The sequence below is a fragment of the Aythya marila genome (genome assembly GCF_965140915.1).
Source record: "Aythya marila genome assembly, chromosome: 2".
NCBI classification, from domain to species: Eukaryota; Metazoa; Chordata; class Aves; order Anseriformes; family Anatidae; genus Aythya; species Aythya marila.
The window spans coordinates 122,932,931-122,952,978 of record NC_139043.1 but is presented as its reverse complement, the minus strand read 5'-3'; the positions used below and the strand labels follow the sequence as shown (position 1 = coordinate 122,952,978).

General features: G+C 37.1%; 1 protein-coding gene across 1 annotated transcript; it reads left to right on the top strand.

The window, feature by feature from the left end:
• On the top strand, positions 1–19,219 carry TRAM1 (translocation associated membrane protein 1). Its single transcript, XM_082752998.1, has 11 exons — positions 1–202; positions 2,870–2,933; positions 3,491–3,612; positions 3,814–3,930; positions 4,934–4,992; positions 5,454–5,538; positions 7,952–8,022; positions 8,112–8,216; positions 8,803–8,946; positions 9,407–9,567; positions 12,822–19,219. Exons 1-11 carry the CDS (start codon positions 80–82, stop codon positions 12,893–12,895), a joined length of 1,125 nt encoding a protein of 374 aa, XP_082609124.1. The 5' UTR covers positions 1–79; the 3' UTR covers positions 12,896–19,219.
• The last annotated feature ends 829 nt before the right edge of the window (positions 19,220–20,048 follow it).

Here is a 20,048-nt window from a genome sequence, read left to right as displayed (position 1 = left end):
CCCCCCGCCTCTTCCTGGCCGCGGCGAGAGGAGCTGCGCTGGCAGCGGGGAGGCGGCGGAGCCCGGCTGCCGGCCCACCATGGCGATCCGCAAGAAGAGCAACAAGAACCCGCCGGTGCTGAGCCACGAGTTCGTCGTGCAGAACCACGCCGACATCGTGTCCTGCATGGCCATGATCTTCCTGCTGGGGCTCATGTTCGAGGTGAGCCGAGGCGAGGCGAGGAGGGGAGGCGCGGGGCAGCGCGGCTGCCGTCTGCCCGCCGAGCGCACGCCCTGCGGGAGCCGCCGGGACACCCCCCGGGGGGGCTGCCTCGCCCCCGGCCCCCGCCGTGTGCGGAGCGCGGAGCCCGGAGCTCGGCCGGGCGCCATCCCCGGGAACGCCCCCCTCCGCCCGCCTCGGCCGTGCCCCGGCTCCGCTCGGTCCCTCCGTGGCGGCGGCGGGGCGACGTGGCACTGGGCCGGGGGAGGGGTGCGCGGCCGCGCTCGGCCCGGGGAGGGAGGGTGGGGGGGGGGGGAAGCGGGAGAAGGGGGTGGAGGGAGCGGGGAGGGGAGGGGAGGGGGGGGTGGGGGGGGCGAGGCCCTGCCGCTGCGGCCCCATCGCGCTCTTTGTGTGCGCTGCCCCAACGGGCCCCGCCGGAACTACAGCTCCCGTGAGGCCTTGCGGCACCCCTCCCGCCAATCCCGCAGGAGCGGTGACGTGTACGTACGGGGCGCGCACACGTGGCTTACCGCCCCCCCACCGAGCCGCGGGGCCGCGCGCCGCCTGACGGGGCCGACCCAGCGCCGAGAGAGGCGGCTGGGGGGGGGGGGGAGCTGGGGCTGGCGGGACGGTGGCCCCGCCTCCACGAAACTTGGTTTAAAATAAATAAATAAATACATCAATAAATGAATAAACCCCCTCGAAATTAGCTTCTGATCCACACCGACTCTTTTTTTAGGCCTTTCTCTCGAGAGACCCCGCAAGGGGATTTGCCTGTGTGGTTGCCCAGATGTTGCCAGGGGTGGCCTGTCACAGGACCACGCGTCCGTTTCTGTTCACTTGATACACCAAAAGCCATTTGTTGAAGGGTTGTGGGTGTTTTTTTTTGCCATGGGGATGGTTTTCAGAGTAATTCTATTCGGCCTTTGATGCTGCTCGGCCCTAAAGTGGAGTTGAGTAAAAATAACAACATATGGAAAAGAAAAAACAAGGCACACCAAGAAAGCCATTATGTTTGGGTTTGCTATCAAAAGTCACCGCAGACAGCCCTTATTTGGTGGTTTGTGGGGTCTGAGGTTAAAGACGTGGACTAACCCAATACCATTCATGTATACTTTTGGGTTACTGTATTTACTGCGTTAATGGTAGCTCTGGAAGTGTTGAGTGGGTTGGATATGCTGAGGTTTTCACTTGAGGATGTTTTCTACCCCAGCATAGCAGAGCCATATGCCTTTGCCGGTACAGCTGTGGTGTGGCTTGAAAAGATTGCTTTAATTTCTGAAATGCTTTGATATAGGTCTTGGAAATCACCTGGTTTGGTTAGTGTTGGTATGGTAAGGTACTTCTAATGATTTGACTAACAGAATTAGGACTTGGAGTGGTTGACAGAGCCTTCAAAGGGCAGTTGAGAATTGACTAATGTTTTGGATTGTCCTCTGGAAGCTCCCTTGATGTATAGGAAGCCCTAGGCAGCTAACGAAGGCAAACTAGTTAGGTTCCCTGAAGTTACACGAAGTGAACGCTCCACAATGTATTAAAGGATTCCCAGAAAATCTACTGCTTGTTTACAAAGTGCTAGTTTAAAAGATGAAAAAAATATATTTTAAATGATGGTAATTGCTGGTAGTAATCTAATGATTATCTTCAGATACCAAGGCATCCTTCCAAGAATCTTAGAGATGTTTTTTATTAATCCTTGAGATGAAGCAGGGATGATGCTACATTTTTATACCAGTGGGAAACAGATCAGATCATGAACATTGTAAAGCATGGTAATATTTCCTGCTCTGTTGTGTTGATTCGTGCTCTTGGTTGGGATTCACCAAAGATGTCAAAAACACAAACATTAATTCACGATTACTGACAGATAAGAACTGCTGCTGTTGTTTTTTTTTTGTTTTGTTTTTGTTCTTTTTTTGTTTGTTTGTTTGTTTTTGTTTTTGTTTTTTTTGTGTGTGTGTGTGTGTTTTTATGATGCCATACCCCTGCCCAAGGAAGACTTCAGAACAAACATATTTCCCCTTCCTCTTCCATTCACTCTGATTTTTCTTGCTGTCCCTCATAAAGGGGTGGTATAACTACTGCTAAATTGTATTTGTTCTTTTTATTTTTCTTTGCCAAGGGATCTCCAGGGTCAAGTGCTAGTTGTAGTGAGTTGGCACGCAGCTAGCACAGTTCTCTTTCCTATATGCCTTTTCTTCATTGTTCACATTTTTCAAATAACTTACATGTTTAGGAATATGATACTAACCCTCAAAATTTGTCAAATTAAAAAGTAATTTTAAATGAAGTTTATTCTCATCCATTGCTGCACACATTGTGGTCTAGGAATTACAGGACATCGTACATGCTGTTAATGTAATAATATGCACTGGATAAAGAATAATATGCACTGGATAAAGAATTGCCATGTGTGCTATAACTTTAAGATAGAAAATACTATTTGTAAGCAGAAATTTTGAAATTATTTCTGTAAACAGATCTGTAGAGATCATGCAGTCTCTTCTATTGTTAGAAAGTCAAATGAAATGGCTTGATAATGTGAGCTGATCATTTTCTTAGGAGGGGACCCCTGGGGAAGGGTACCAAAACCAGTTTTCAGTTTAATATAACTTTAATATAACTTATTTTAATGAGATTTTTACAGCACTTCTGTTTTTTCTTTTTCAGATTACAGCAAAAGCAGCTGTCATTTTTGTTACACTTCAGTATAATGTTACCATTCCTGCCACAGGTATGTGTCTTGCAGGTGTTTATTCACGAGACAGTGTTCTTGTTAGTGTGCTGTATTTTCTAAATTGACAGTAAGATGAATTACTAACTTTGAATAGAGGTTAAGTAAAACTTTTAATGAATCATGTTAGGTAAGATGTATCTTTTCTGTTGGATTCATCCTTAATACTAAAACCCAGTCAGGCTAGTAGATAAGTTCATGTTAATTCTAATTCTGATTTTGCAGATTATAATATTTTTTTTGCTAGTCAATGGAAAGGTGATAGTTTAACAGAACTTTATATTTTGCTTTCAATGCATTTGGGTAAGCTTCCTAAGTGCACTTAAGTTCTCATTTTTATATTGCATTCTTCCAGAATCAGGTTTAGTTTGTGATTTGATGAAGAGAATTGTAAATAGATTCTAGTGACCTAGCTCATGATGGCAGTTTAATCTGAATTGTATTTGTTCAGTTGATGGCAAATGACTTCTGTCTGAAAGGTTTTACTTTAAGAAACAAACTTGGTAGCAATTAAACTGTATCATTGTCTAACAGTTAACTCTGTTTCTGTCTTTTAGAAGAACAATCTTCAGAAACAATCTCTCTGTATCATTATGGTATCAAAGACTTGGCTACAATTTTCTTTTACATGCTTGTAGCAATAATCATACATGCTATTATTCAGGAGTACGTATTGGATGTAAGTACAAAATATTAATTCCTTTCATCAAGATAATTGTCAGGTTTTTAATTAGACTTTATGACTAACTTAAAAGTAAATTTGTGCGTTAAAGCATTAAAGTGGTAAGACAATGCATTGAAACTTTTAGACATTCTAATGCAGTTAACACTTAAATGCTAAGTGCTAGAGCATGTAAATAACAATGGATTTTCATTGCAGAAAATTAACAGGAAAATGCACTTTTCAAAAACAAAGCATAGCAAGTTCAATGAGTCTGGGCAACTTAGTGCATTCTACCTTTTCTCCTGTGTTTGGGGCACAAGTATTCTCGTCTCTGTAAGTATGTTTCATTGTTTGAAATCTCATAACACAAACACAAGTTCACTTTCTTATAATGATAAATAACTTTTCAGCTCATGGTTTTAGCTGGTTTTAATATTAAAGCAGGGACAGGTTTCAGAATTCTGGGGTAGTGGTAGTATAAGTAAAAATTCGGAGAGCTTGACTTCTGCTTAGTCTCAGTTAATTGGATTTACTGTCAAATGAATAAAGGAAAGTATAACTTCTAAAAAAATAATGCTGTCTCATTATTGTAAAATAAATGTTTAAAAAAAGCATCATATATAGTATTTTGGCAGCCTATGGAGTGGGTATATGGACAGGTTGCTGTAGGCTTAAGTGAGCGTGTGCTTTCAGATGACATGCCCTTTGCCTAGCAGTTGCACATGTATGAGCTTATCCCCAGCTGTAGAGCATTTCTTCCCTCAGAAAAAAAAAAAAAAGAGGGGTAAGCCATCTTTTGTTCCCACATGCCTGGACACTTACTGAGAAGTATTTGATTTATTGTAGGCTCCTAAATTATTTTTCCCTGGTAGTAGTAGCCTGTTCTTTAGTGCAGAACTATCTAATGATAATAGAAATTTAAAATTTTTGGAAAAAAAAAATGTAACATAACATGTCTTAAATAAAGTTTACACCCCTTAGTTATGTTCATAGCTTGTCAGCAGTTTATAAGGGAAGACTTGCAGCTGTAATGATGCTGAAATGACCTCTGTCTCATAAGGACTCTTTTCGTCTTCAGTGGGAACTTGATTTGTTTTGTTGCCTTTTTTTTTTTCTTTTAAGGTAATACATTTTTGTGTGTTCTTTTTTTTTTTTTAATTGTTGTTTGTATTTTTTGGGGGTAATACATCAATCTTTTACTTATGTGTAGGTGTCTCAATAATTGTATGTGTACACATTAAGTAAATACGTGTATTTATGTGCAGTCGTTATTTCTGACTAGGAAGTAACAACACTGGGTAACTTCAAGAGTTTTCATTTTGTTTGTTTGTTTTAGGAGAACTATATATCAGATCCAACCTCTCTGTGGAGGGACTACCCACACACTCTGATTCCGTAAGGCTTCTTCCTTAAAGGATTGTTGGGGGGAGGAGAGGGGTGTTGGCATTTTAAACTCAGGGTATGTCATATACAATTTGTGTAGAGTAAATAATCTAAACTAGTAGTTTATAACTCACTGACGTTTTGTTTTTTTTTTGCATTGGTGGAGAAACTTTATTCTCCTTTAATTTATAGAATATAGAGTCATCTTTCTGTATGCTTTAAGGAATTTACGTTTTTGCAAGTAATTTAAGGAATTACATGTTTGTGAGTTTTATTTGTATCATTTTTATTATTTGGTATTTAGAAATGCTGCTGAGAATTGAGTTGGCTGGCAACAAATATTTTTCTTTGTTTTCTTTTTTCTATTTTTCTTTTTTTAGGGACTGATTAAATGTGTTCACAATGAAGTTTCTGAAACATTTTAAGTTCATTAATAAAAAGTAATATTCCTCAATTCTTGCTATATTGTGCAGGTTTCAAATGAAGTTTTTCTACATCTTACAGTTGGCATACTGGTTTCATGCTTTTCCAGAATTGTACTTCCAGAAAACCAAAAAAGTAAGTACAAAATGTAAATGGAAAGAATGCCAAACAAAGCAACTCTGGCAGTGGAATGATGCATTTCTTTTGGACTTCCAGAGCAATGTGCTACATTTCGTACCGTGTTCTTATCAGTGTATTTAAGTTTTTTCTTACTGGCATTTTGGGTGCCCAGATGTTTATGTGAGAATGCTGATGACTTCTCAACTAAATCCTGTATTTCTAAATGCAGTATAATCATATTATATCACACAGTGTATCTGTTGTGTAAATACAAATTACTGGTCTACTTCATCTACTATAAGAGTTTGAATTTTCCTTTGAGGAAAAAAAAATCAGAGGTTTTTGTTTTTTTTTTTCAATCTCTTTTCAAGATTCTTGTAATTAATTGTCTTGAAATACAGAATTGCTTCACGAATCACAATACAGGTGATGAAAATAAGCAGCGAATAATTTGGTAAATCCAAACAACATTAAACACCAGGATTTGTTATAAATACCACTGTCCTCAGCAGAATTTTTAGATAGTTTTGTATTGAGTTTTTTGATGGTGGATTTTTACAGCACCCTTGCCACCTGAGAGTTTTCTCTCTTGGGTTTCTCAGAATTCAACTGTTAACACTGAGTTTCCTGCAGGTTTTTGTAGCACATCTTTTACTTACCTTGACCAATTTAAGTAGTCTCTTTGCATGTTCTTTCCTCAGGCTCATTTTGTATGCACAGTTTCCTTTTTAAACTCTTCTCTTGTTGCTCTGTGACTAGACTGAGTCTCTGCTGTCAGAGTTCTGCTTTTTTTCAAGAAAATGAAACATACGTGTTATATAACTATAGGTCTTTGTTTAAGAGCCTAGAGCAGACTTGGGAAAATAGTAATGAGGTGCTTTTTTTTCATACTGTTCACAAGCAGTATAAACACTGATGTTTTACAGACACTTCAGCTAACGCTCCCCTGTTGTGCTAGTTACAACTGTACAATTTGAATTAATATCCAAATGTTGGTTGCTTTTCTGTTTTTGCTTTTAATGTAACTTTAAGAAAGCTGTCAAAAATGCTGTATATTCCACAGTAGTGTTTTGTTGGGTCACTGCTTAGAATTTTAGCCTATATCATTTAGTTTTAAGAGTAATGGTTGATTTATTTTAAGGGTAATGGTTCATTTATTTTATCAAGTTCATAGTTGATATTTCTTTCATCACACTGTAACCTCACCTATCTTGGCATCTCTGCCGTATTTTTTCTCTTGAAAGAATTGGCTTTTTTTACTTAGGTTAGTCATCTATTAACATAAAAAGCGTGAAAAAAGGGTTCTCAACTCAGCTGTCTGTATGGTAGTGGAGACCCACCTGCATTTTTCCAGTAGGCCATAAGTCTCTTGACAATTGTTTAAGCAGGCAGCATGGGCTATTTAAGTGTTGCCTTGGTTCTGAAAATAGAATGCAAAAGGCTTGTACTAGTAGTGCTTGGAGAACCTGAGTATTTGTACTGACTACTCTTGATTGGCCTGATACAACTTTTTTTTTTTTTTTTTTTTTTTTCCGGATAATTTAAAGGTTTTCATCTGTTTTCTCTGTACCTCTGTACGTGTGTTGTTAGGTGTTGTCACAAGTGAGCATTTCATTCTGAGCTTTTGTTGGTTTTGAGGTGGAGTATTGCAAACATAACACAGATCTTACAAGATTAATTTTGTATTTTTAATTTACATATGTACAAGACAAAACTGAAGCCCCTTACTTGAAGCTTAGGGAATCTTTCAGAAAAATAGGGATTTCTTGAGCACAAATGCATACAACTCTACATACCATTTCAAGAGAAACACTAGGTCACAATAATAGTCCACTGCAGTGATTCTTCTGTTCACAGATGGTACCTTTTGCTTTCCATACACTGCTTGTTTGTGTTTTCTTTCATGTTTCTTCCTCTTTATTACTTCGCTTCTATGAAGCACGTGATTGAATGAGGCTGGCTAAAATCTTGAATTTTTTAAAACAGATGTCAACACCTGTAAACTTCTTCATTTTGGTTCATTTTATTCCTGTAGTGATCTGACAGAATCTGAGCAAAAACACGTAGAACTGAAGAAAGTTTTCTGAAGATACAATAACACATACTAATCAAGTATTGTAATAACTAGTACAAATTCAGATAAGTAATATCAAAGAAAAAATTGCCATTCTAAAAAGCATCTTCTTCATGCATCTTCTCACATAATGTATGTGAGATAGTGCTTACTTACCAATAACACGTGGTAAGTCATGTGTGTAATTAGAAGATCCAGGCTGAGTAATTCAGTGTCAGAACAGGCCACATCAAGGTAGCTGGGAAGACAAAAATAATTTCCAAGACTAGGAAATATTCTGTAGTAACGTATAACATTGTAAAATAATGTATGACATCATGTATAATATATAATTACTTCTTTTCTTGTTAATAGGAGGATATCTTTCGCCAGATTGTATACATTGGACTTTATCTCTTTCATATTGCTGGAGCCTATCTCCTAAAGTAAGTCAGTTGTAGAGTTTTGCAGTCTTCAATCACTGTCTTAAACGTCTAACAAAATGTTTGAATGCTTGTTCTATTTGCTTTTATAGTCTGACCCATCTTGGACTTGTTCTTCTGGTATTGCATTACTTCGTTGAATTTCTTTTCCACATATCCCGTCTTTTCTACTTCAGTGATGAAAGATACCAGAAAGGGTAAGTGGTCATTTCCGTCTCACGAGCCTCATGCATTTAACTTAACCAGAAGCCAAAATTACAAGGAAATTCATTCAGTATTTCCTTAGAAGCCACAGTTCTCCAAACTCATTTTAGTATTCACGTCTTTAAAACACCGTTGTTCTTTATTTTCACTTATTCACCTATACAAGTAAATGTTAGTAGCTGTATAAACAGAAATCAAGTCTCACACTATTTAAAAAAAAAAAAAAAAAAACGTTTTCATGTACAGCTCTCATAGGGAAGGCAACAGCATAAGTTGCTAATGCAATCAGTTTTGTAGGAACATGCTTACATTCTAGTAGCAATGACAGACACTTTCTGTTGAGTTGAAAATAATTTTCAGAACATAGTTCTGGCTCATAGGAAAAAATCGCTAGGCTGGGATTTTCTTTTTGTCTTTGAGTACTGGAAATCAACATTAGTTTAGGGTAAGAACAAAATAATGAATTTAATCAAGTTCTCAGATGAATTCACATAGTTAAGAATAAATATTTGCATTGTTAGTCCTTGTGGTGGTGTGAACAGAGAATTCTAATAGTGTTTGTGATATTTTTCTTTGTAGATTTTCACTGTGGGCAGTTCTTTTTGTTTTGGGAAGGCTTCTCACCTTGATTCTTTCAGTCCTCACTTTTGGCTTTGGACTGGCAAGAGCAGAAGATCAACAGCTGAATTTCAGTACTGGAAACTTTAACATCCTGGCTGTTAGGTACAGTAAACTTGGAATGGTTCTTAAGCATGAGCTATAAACCTGTGTTAAATACACAATATAAACTGTGTGGTATTCATGCTAGTACTGAATGATTAAATGTTTTCTTGCACCTAATGGGATCAATAGTAGCTTCAGTAACAAACTTGTAAAGTAACAATAAAGTGAATAATTTACACTCTACAGGTGAGAAATCTATAAGTATAATCAATCATCTGTCCTTCTAATGAATTAAATACAAATAAAAATTACATTGCCAATGTAAGAACATTTACTTATGCGTAATCCAGAAAGAATCACTCTAATGCATTTGTGGAACCTGAGTAAAATAAGCTGTTTCTGACATCTAAAAAACTGTGTGAGGCACTATTCTACTTTTCTTTCCACTTTGAACAAGATGAACATATTGATAAACTTTTATATCTGGTGTTTTTTGTCTTTTTTTTTTTCCTTCCCCTAGAATCAGTGTGCTGGCCTCCATCTGCATGGCTCAAGCATTTATGATGTGGAAGTTCATTAATTTCCAGCTTCGGAGATGGAGAGAACATTCTTCTTCCCAGCCTCAGACAGTGAAAAAGAAGTTTGTAACGGCTAAAGGAAAGACCTCCAGAAAAGAAAGAGGTTGGTATTTTCAGGTTTCTTGTTGCTTTGACTTCTCAAAAAACAACTTTAAGTAACAGAGAGCCCTTTTTGATATAGTTGCTTAAACTTTTTATGTTTAGCTCTCAGGTGAGACGAGTCAGTTATAAAACAGTATTAGTGAAAATTCTTTTCTATTTAAGAAAATATGAACGTGAGTCATCTGTAATAAAAGGTTTGGTTTTCTCTTCTAATTAACTGAACGAAAGAATTACTATTTCTTCAGTTAATGCAGGATTGGATTTTATAAGATCTAATTTTATTACTTGTGCAAAATGTGTCATGCTTATGTTTTGTTCAGTTATAAAAAGGGAACAGACACATTTTTAGATGTTCTCATTAATCATATACTTCTAAATTTTTCTTGCAATGAGTTTCAAGTAAGTTTTTTAGTGCCACTAAACTCAGGTTTTAGGGGAAGGTGGTTTGATGATCCAGCAAATAAGCTTATGCTTGACCGTCTTTACTAAAAATAAAAATATTATGCCTTTTTTTTAAAAAAAAAAAAAAAAAAAAAAAGGAAGGTAATAACTGCTTACTACTTTAAACCTTTGTATTAATGGCTCTTGGTTTGACCTTTCGATTATGTCAAATTCCTCTTATGAAGAGGGCAAGAAAGACAAATAGTCTGCCTAGTTTCCTCAAAGGAAAATTATGTATTCTCTTTAAGTAAATAAATAAATGTTTCTGTTATGCTGTTAAATTTCTCTTTAGTTAAATGTTAGCTTGAATAGTTTCTGCGCTTTTTTGAAACTGAGTCACCACAAAAACTTTTTACCCATGATCGTTTGTTGCCAACCTGTTCCACTTTTTTGATACGTAGAACTTAGTGTATAAAAACAGTTATACTGAGATTTATGATCATAGGTAAATTTTCAACCTACATGTATAAGTTTTTCTTTATATTAAAATCACGTGCATAATAGCGTATTTCTGGAGGTTTTTTTGATCGTTTTTATTAGCACGACTTGGTGATTGTTGTTGTAGTTTTTTTCCTTTTACTGCCCAATGCTAACATAAAAGTACTTCAGGTGACAGTGATTTTTTTGTTTTTTTTTGTTTGGTCTTGGTTTGGTTGTGTAGATTTTGAAAATGTTTATATGATAGCAGTAGAAAAACATGGTTGGACTTTCCCTTTTTATTGAGTGAGCCTATTTTACTGTGTAGTTGTCACACTGAATCTGAGCTTAATGTTTGTTACGTCTTACTCTTTTTTTTTTGTGGAACTCATTTAAAAAGTTAAATAGAAATATCCATAAAATGTAAACGTAAATAGCATTTTAATCAGTGAGTTAAAAATACAGCTTTTAAACATCTTGAAAATGAAACTTTCATTCATGTAATTTGGCAAATTTGCTGTTTTTCACTCAACTTGAGTAGAGACTTGAAAGAGGTAAATGAATAGAAAAAAAAACATTTAATTTGATTTGTGGTTTAATTCTCAACATAATTGAGCTAAAACTTTCTTAAAGACTGAGGAATTTTTGCAGCTAATTTTAAATGCAAAGAAAAAAAAGAACTTTAAAATCTCAAAGGTGTTTCAGATTCTTCTAATCTGAAGATCCCTGTAACGTTATTTGTTCAGAACACTTGAATAGGATGCAGCAAACTGGTGTTTCTGAGAAGTAATATAGTCAATGAAGGTGTGTTTAAAGCAGTCTTTTTCTCTATCTGGCTGGCTAGATAGATTTTGGGATACAGGGCACAGAGTATCTTGCTTTTGGACTGTGCCAAAATCAAGAAGTGACAGCAGAAAAATTCTGATCATGTATGTGGGATACCCAGGGGAACCCCAAAATAAATATTTTTGTTCTTTATTTTTACTTTACTTTTTACTTATCTCTTTAAAGAAATGCAATATCAGTTGGCTGGCTTGGGTCTAGCTTATCATTTGTAAGCTTTGTAAATCAAGAATAACCCCAACTTTTTGATAGGAATCTGAAGACATAAACTTACAAGGGTGGTGTCATTTACAACCAAATAAAGTTAAGCAGACTTGAACTGTTCCTGTAGGACTAAGTAGACCTGTGACCAGTCTCTTTCTTATATACGTTTCTGATTTTTGTTTTATTTTTCATTACTTCTGTTTAGTTGCTTGTTTGCATAAATGGGAGTATTGGGTGTAGTGAGGGAAGAAGGAACGCCAGCAGTTCTTTTTGTGTTGTGATCTGCAACACACCTGGATATGGAAAATGTGAATTTAACCAGTCATTTGTATGGACAGGTACAGCAATTGCTTGAAATCAGAATGATGCTGAATGATCAGAGCCTGATGTAAGCAGCAGGCAGTAGAGCTGACTGTGCACTTCTGCTCTTCAGATCTGTTCTGTAAATTTGGTTACTGTCAGGCAACAGCTGTGCTTCCATGGGTCGTGGTGACATTAAATAAAGAGGATACTTTAATTCACAGTGGTATCATGTTGCTCTGTTTTACTCTGTTGTGTGTGTGATGTATCTGTAGATGTTGGGTCATTGTTTTAGTGCAAATGTTTGCTATGAAATACTCAACAACATGGTATCTGCACGTACTAAAACTGTTAAGACCTTTTAGGTCGAGAATTTGGATTGAAATATGAGAGCTACCGCTGGTAACAGGTTCTTCCATTGTGTTCTTACATGGGTGTCCAGTCTTGTGCTTGAAGTCTTTCCATACTTCTCTCAAGTCTAACTATTCAAATATTTTCTTCAGAACATAAATGATTTCTATGTTTTTTAAAGTATAGGATTAATTAAACTCTTATTTATACATATATACACATACACAGTTTTCCTACATATAAAAAAAGCTTGTAAAGGTAAGTTAAACAGTGCAGTTTTATCAAATATTAATAAAACAGGTGGGAAAATGGTTGAGACTTATACCTGGGAACTGTATATACTGTATGATCCCAAAACTACATAGGATCGTCTCATCTACAGGTTGAATATTTCTCTTTGTAAGAAAATACCTTCTAAAATACTACAGCTAATCTTGATTTTCAGTTTAGATGTAATATAATGCAAACATTTCAATATTTGTCATGTCAGGAAACTGGACCTTCAGTTTTCATAGTAAACTTTAAATTCTGAACTTCGTAAAAGCTTCATTGTACTATTGCATCATAAAAGTTGAGATGTAACAAATAAGACGCATCAGAAAAGAAGTTAACATTGTTTGTGTAGGGCCTACTAAAATGTAATAATAAAGTGTCTTATTCTACTTGAAAAATACATATTATATTTTTATTATTTTTTAGAAAATGGAATAAATGGAACAGTGACCTCAAATGGAGCAGACTCGCCTCGCAGCAGGAAGGATAAATCCTCGTAAAACTGGGTTTTATTAAGTTAATTGACTAATGTCCCCAAAGAATCTGCTTTTTACATGGATGGCCCTTCAGCACTAGAGATGTTATAGATTAAAGAAAATACAAATCATGTTTTTTGATTATTGCTATTGTTTTGTGAAACTTTTTTTAAAAGCCATTTTGACTAAGAAAAAAAGGTTTATCTTTATCTGTCTACAAACACTTTGGGGGGGGTGGGGGGGTCACAACACTTTTTAAATAACATTGACACTTTTTTAAACACTTACTGTGATGATAACTTCACTTAATGAGGATCACTGATGCAATGTATTATTTCTTTCCAGTTTTTGTAATATTGGTGATATATACTGTTTACCAACTTCACTTTTTCCAAGTTCTTCAAGAAGTATTGCAAAATCAAGTGAAAACTTAGTGTGCATTTGCAGATATTCTAGCTTTTTGGTTAATTACCTTGATTCAAATTCACAATTCAAATTGGAATTCTAAGACCACATCAGTAAACCTTTTTATTTTGTAGTTATTGGCTACACAATGTCTGCTCTAAGAACTGCCCCATATCATTAAAACAAAACTGAACTAATTGGAAATGTTGCAGAGTCTTATTGCTTGTTGGTTAGAAATATCCTTAAAGGAACAAAAAACCTTTCTGAGATACAGCTTTAGCACTTGAAAATTAGAAGGGAAAGTGCATGTCATTGAAAGTGTTCATTTGAGTAGCACTGTTAACTCCCGTCTGTGCTTTTAAAAGTGTACATATCTTGGAGAATTGGTGTGCGTTGGACCTTCTTTGAAAACTTGTCTTTCTGATTTTAGAGGGTGGAGGTTCTTACAGTGTGTCGTTGTGCTTGTTCTAGGAGGCATTTAATGCTCTGTGAAGAGGGAATTTGTTAGATAAATGGATCAAGTTTTGACAAACATTCCTTTATTCTAACTGCTTTGCTTTGTTTTACCTCTGTTAGGAAATAGTTTGATTTCTCCTATATATATTTTTATGAAAGAATATTTAAAAGCTACAACTTCTTAAAACTGGTTTATTGTGCCCTTTGCTACAGCTGGAAAAATCTTAATTTAAGATTTTTTCCGTTATCTGTCTTTCATAATGGTATTAAATGTGAAGCCTTGTCCAGTTGATTTTCCAGTTTAATATGCAGTTAATGTTTTTCCTCTGTATCCTTTTGTAATGGGAGTAATTCAACTTGGGAACGAGTTAAAGATTTTTATTCAGTCTTAAGAAGTTGCTAAATCAGGCTTTCAAGTTAACCCAAGTATTAGACTGCTTATTGATTGAGTAGGAGTAATTATAAGCAATCAACCTGATAAATAAAATAGTTTAATTAAAACTGTTACTATAGTTTAGTTTATACCCCAAAAAATAATAAATCTGCATTCTGTATCTTATACAGTTTGGTTGCTTACTATACAGAATAAACATTTCTAGTACAAAATCTTGACTACATGTAACTATCCATTCTTCAATCATATAGTGCTATTTAGAGTTATTACAGTATAATTTATTACATGTGTCAGCTAATTTAAGTCACAGTTCTTGAGTGCTTGCTTCACAGCTCCTGAAGTGGACTTGACAGAATTGGACTTGCTTAACTTGAGAGCTCTGGGGCAGCATGCCCTGAAATACACCCAGTCTGCTTCAGTAGAAGTAGTTATATCATGTATTGATCTGCAGAAATAAAACTCAAGTAGCACAACTGTGAGTCTATCCGATCTGACCATGAAACTGGAAAATTGGAATTCAGAAATGTTGGGGGAATGGCATACATTAAATACTGCACAAAATCATGTTTCATGTCTGATATTTCTAACAAAGACCTTCATAGATTCTGTGCCTTGCTCTCTCAAGTTGTACCTTAAGCCAAAAGGGGCAAATATTTAAAGTTCTTGTCTGGTACTTTGACTCTAAATCAGTTTGTTTGTGATAATCTGTTTGTCTTGGTGCTGTCAAAATCATAAGGGGTGGAGGAACAAATTGTGAAGAGAGCTTTTAAGGTACTTCTTGAGCTCTTTGAGACATTGGAGTCTGGTGGTTGTTTCCCTGAGGCAAACTGTTTCCTGTAAAGCTCATTCTTTGCCACAGGAGTCTTGAAATGTAAACTTAAGGTTCTCTTCCAAAAACTTCAGAAGAGTATATTCCTGCCTGTTAATATTGACATTGCTTTTTGTCTCCTGTTGGCCTTATGGATGTTCTTGGCCTTTGAACTTTACAAAAAGAACTTTTATTTCCGTGATGACTTAATCTTCATCCTTGCCTTATAGTAGCTGATGCTTTGTGCCAAGTAATAGAGAATTATTTCTGTTGTTCTTGGGTTTGAACAGAGTATTGAACACCAGTTTCTTTCATCTTTTGTGTCATACCTAAAAATCCCTATTTAGAGTTTGGGAGGAGGCATTCTTGACTTCCTGCAGAAGCAATAATTTTTAAATTTCTTCCTTAGGGTGGAAACCCTCATGAATTTAGAAGATTTTGAGACTTCTATTTCCAATTTGTTATTATCTGCTTTGGCATAAGATCATTCTTGTTTGCCTGGACAACTGCTTTTGAGTTGCTTAAAATTCTGCTTTTCAACTCTTACTGCATTTTGGCTCTTTGTAATCTGGGGTCCAGTAAGCTGGAAGATTAAGTTGTCTAATCATGTTTTCATGATTATGGAATCAGGAAGTTCAGAAGTGGAAATGACTGAAGAACTTATTGTAATATTCTTATGCCTAATAAAAAATTTTGCTTAGGCTGTAGTTATTTATCGTGGTGAATTACTAGATCCCACAGAAAGAAGGCTTTGTCCATGTTAGATGGATTTGAACTGAGTGATTCATAGAGACTGTTGTTAGGGTTTTTATTCTATTTTCTTAAGGCCCCTCTGCCTTGTCAGAATGCTTTCAAGACTTGCAGTAGATGATTTCAAGACTCTTTGGCTCTAAATGTATGTTCAGGTTATGTGCCAGGATTTGTTATCAAAGCCAGGACTTTACTTTTACTAAGTAATTATATACAACTTCCAAGTGCAAACGGAATGCAGAGCAGCTGAAATTAATTTTCAGGTTTTGCTCTTACCTGGACGTTTTCTCCTTGTGGCTAGTTTAAAAATAAATAAATAAATAGATTTCTCATGTAAATTATTCAGGAAGATGGCACTTTACAAATACTGCCTTTTGGGTGATCCCATGCTCAGACTTAGGAACAATCAAGTTTGTTGTGCAGAGAAAATGCATAGGCTATGTTGTTACAATATGCTGAAAGTAAATGATATATGTTGGGATAATGTATTTGGAAATTCGGTAGCTATTAAGCATTTGATATTTTTCCTAAATACTTAGTTTCTTTGAGAATTTTAGTTGTGTTAATAGAATTGCATTATCCAGAATTCTAGTAAGTAGCGTGTACAAAGTAATAAGATACAAGTAATAAGACTTCTGTAAAAAGGGTTAAAGTACATCTCCAGGCCTTTTGTTCCACGCAAGTATCCAAGTAACTGCACCTGAAGCAGTTTTGTCAAGGGCAAAATTTGATGTTGGAGGGAAGGGAGCCATTCTCATGGCTGCACTGAACTGAAAATAGTGTAGGTTGCTGCCAAAATACGGGATCCTGTCTCTTCCCTTTTTCTAGCACAAGCCCTTCTGGTTGCACAGTCGGCTTGATCAGGGAGCTGGTGCAGCTGAAACCTGACATTTTTGCTTGGTTGCTTCTCTGCTGGATTGGTTGCCTGATAGTAATCCTGGAGGTACACGAGTATTTATATATAAGGAAGAAGAAAAGATGCCAGGAATACGTGCATCAAGGCAACTACACCCCTTTCAACTGCGCTTTTGGTGGTTGAAAATGACAGTAGATTACACTATGTGTAAAAGATGGGAGACCTTATTGAAGGCCTTCCAGTTTTCAGTACTAGAAGGAAACTGGGCCATCTGGTAGCTCTGGCATGCCAAACTGTTAAAGTATTTATGGGCTCTTTTGCCAGGTATTGTGGTGAGAGGGAAATAATCAGTATTCTCTATTGAAATGCTTTTTATCTGTCTCAGCTTCTGTTTTTCCAAGCAGCGGAAGGTGGTACTGGTAATGTAGAAATAGGAATTCTGAAAACATAGTTTCTCTTGGATCAAGGACTAAGATTGCTTTCCTTAACAGCCCGGAAGCTGCAGCTTCTGTTTACGTGAACCCTTTATGTATTGAAGTAGGTCTTCCAGAGAGCTTCGCAAGAACTGCATTGTATTTCTATCTAGGTGTGTGGGAGGGAGGGTTATTCAGTTTCTCTGGGTTTATTTTTCTGTTCTCAAAAAGTTGGCTAGCCAATTTTTAGGTCATACTTCAGTTTTGTTCTGTTTGTGACTCAGCCCTTTGGACCTGCATTCTAGAAGGTGGGGATCAGCAGGATCAATAGGCAGTCTTGTCCATGTTGGTCATTGCTGGCCTAATGTTCTGTGTGGAAAATTTCGGTATTGAAGGGACTTGAACACCACCAAGTAGAGACAGTCATGATATTCGTATCATTTACAGGCATGCTGAGAGTTTGCATGCAGGGCACGCTGCATTCCGGTGGATGGTAGTTTAATGCCTGCAGGCTGTAGTACTTACTAGTCATCTTGTTAGGCAAGTGCTTAGATTATTCCTTGGGCTGGGTATAACAATGTCCAACAAAATTAAGGCTTTGGGGGAAAACTTAGGAGAGATCCTTTGGAAAGAATAGGACTCTTTGAAGGACTGACATCTGCTATCGTCTGTTCATTGTATATGACTTTCTCACACTGTTAGACGTGGATTATCTTTAGATCACTAGATTAGCTTGTGCTTGTTTGTTTTGGTTGTTGTTTTTTTTTTGTTTGTTTGTTTGTTTGATTTTTTCCTCTGTAGATTGTTGTGATGGATCTCTGGGAGGGGGTATACCCTCTTCTCATTGCTGTCCCCTTCTTTCACTGCTCCCTGAACTACTCAGTTTAGGATCTGATGAGCCTAGCTCTGTACACGTTAAGGAATTTGGTGTACTTTTCAGAACTAAAATAGAAGCAGTGCCTGAGTGTGTCTGGAGCAAACATGCAAGGAGAAAGCAGCACATCAAAGCAATATATAGGGTGTCATCGGAACCTGTTTAATGGGACCTGAAACTCTTTAAGATGAATACATTTTGATACAACTCATGTTTCAAGTGAGGTGTTTGAATATAGCTCACATTCAGCTAGCAAGTGCCTTTCTGTCAGTGAAACGGAACTGCTATTAGCATCTACAACTGTCGGTTCCCCTTCTGTGAATGATGGATGAGGAGTCCTGGGCTGCAGCTGCAGTAGGCTTCTGTCTGCCTCTTAGAGAAGTTCTTTTGATGTTGACAAGAAGAAAGTCAACAACTCCTTTTTCAGGTTTAAAAAGAAAAAAAAATGTGCTACCTAGTTTTGAATCTAAGGCATTTGCTCTTGATCTCTTGCTATGTGTCCTGTCACTTTTATTTTGGGTACCTGCAAATGCTTTATTTTTATCTGTCTCGAGACTGGCAAACTTGTGATGTGAGTGCCAGAAATGACAACTCCTTTCCTTCTTATGCTTGAAACTTTTTTTTTGCAGAATCAGAGCATCTAAGGTGTAGCTGTATAATTTGATAGCTCATCAGTATTCATTTTTTTCTCCTTATTTATTGTGGTTAATGTTTAAGGTCAGGCACGATCATGCAGCACAATGCAGTTGTCATTTCTTCATTCCCCACACAAGAATGTTATACAATTTGATATACTTGGGGGGCGGGGGTTGCTGAGTCCTGACTGTTCTGGGAGAAATTGGTATTCCTGGATGTTTTCATTAGTCTCAAAGCTTTCCGTATTTCATTCACTATTGTTGCATCTCATGGCACTTAGTATTTCTGAATCTCTGGATTGTAGTTTTGCTGTACACAACAAAGATATTGGGAAATTATGGTCAAGGATGTTGATCTTTGTCTGTGACTTCTTATGTCGATTATAAATGTTGAAGAATGTATCTTGCATTGTAATGGACAGCTTTAAAAAATCAGTCCGTGGTGTTGGGAATACTGTAACAGGGTAGGAATTTCAGCTCTCAAACTTCAGGCAAGAAGCCAAGCCAAAACTATCTTGTGTTCTCACGCAGGTGATTCCTCCTCTTTGTTTCTTAGATTCATCATTACCTTTGTTTTGTTTATTTAGATTGTAAGTTCTTTGTGGCAAGGGTTGTCTTTTGTGTGTGTGTGTGCGTGTGTACCCAGGCCAGTAAGGCCCGGAGCCCCAATCTGTGGAAGCTGTAATAAGCAATCACCTTGTTATCGTTTTCCTGGATATCATAATAAAAAGTATCTAATTAAAACTGTTCTCGAATAGTCTGTTACAGAAGTGGAGGCTTGCTAACAGTCAAGCAGTATCAATACCAGAGAGACTTATGGTCAAAGACAAATACAGTGTTCTTTGTGAGGATATTTACTTTAACCAATGAACCCAACCAGGAAATCATAGACTGAAGAGGAACGTCCCATAGCTCAGGCTGGAGCTTGCACAAAATTTATCAGGAATTCAAGGTTGAGTTTCTCACATTTGTCAACTTGAGAAAGTGCATTGGTCCTCCCTCATAGGGAGGTGCGGCTTGTTTGCTGTAATGCTTGTGCAGTGCTTTGTGTCCTCTGAGTAGCACTTCCAAGCTTGGGAGGGGAACCACAAACTTAGGGAGAGAACACCAAAAGCCCTTCTGGGAAGTTTCCGTTGTGGCCTGGGAGCTTACAAGTCAAATTCAGATGTTTCCACTCTTCTTCAGCTAAGCAGTTTCTAAAGACGGTAGGCTTCAGGTTCACTGATACAGAAGAATAAAATTTCATCCAATCCTATAAATAGCCTCTATGTTCACCCCAGTGGTGGTCTAAGCAAGGTGGTAGGGAACTGATTACCTTAACCAGAGGTAAAGTTGAACAGTTTGTAGAAAATGTGTGCTACAAATGTTACCTTTGAATGGGTTTGATCTTTACATGGTGGAGGGGTTGGCACCAGAGTCAAGGCTCTCTGTAGTCAATTCAAGATAAATCAGAGATTTTCTCCTAAAGAACTGTTTAGCTATTTTTAAATCCTGCATTTGTAACTTGTAAATCCTCTAATTAATTGAAAGAAAATGTTAATTGGAGATTAGTCATCCATGAAGACACATCTGGTTCTTGGGTTCAT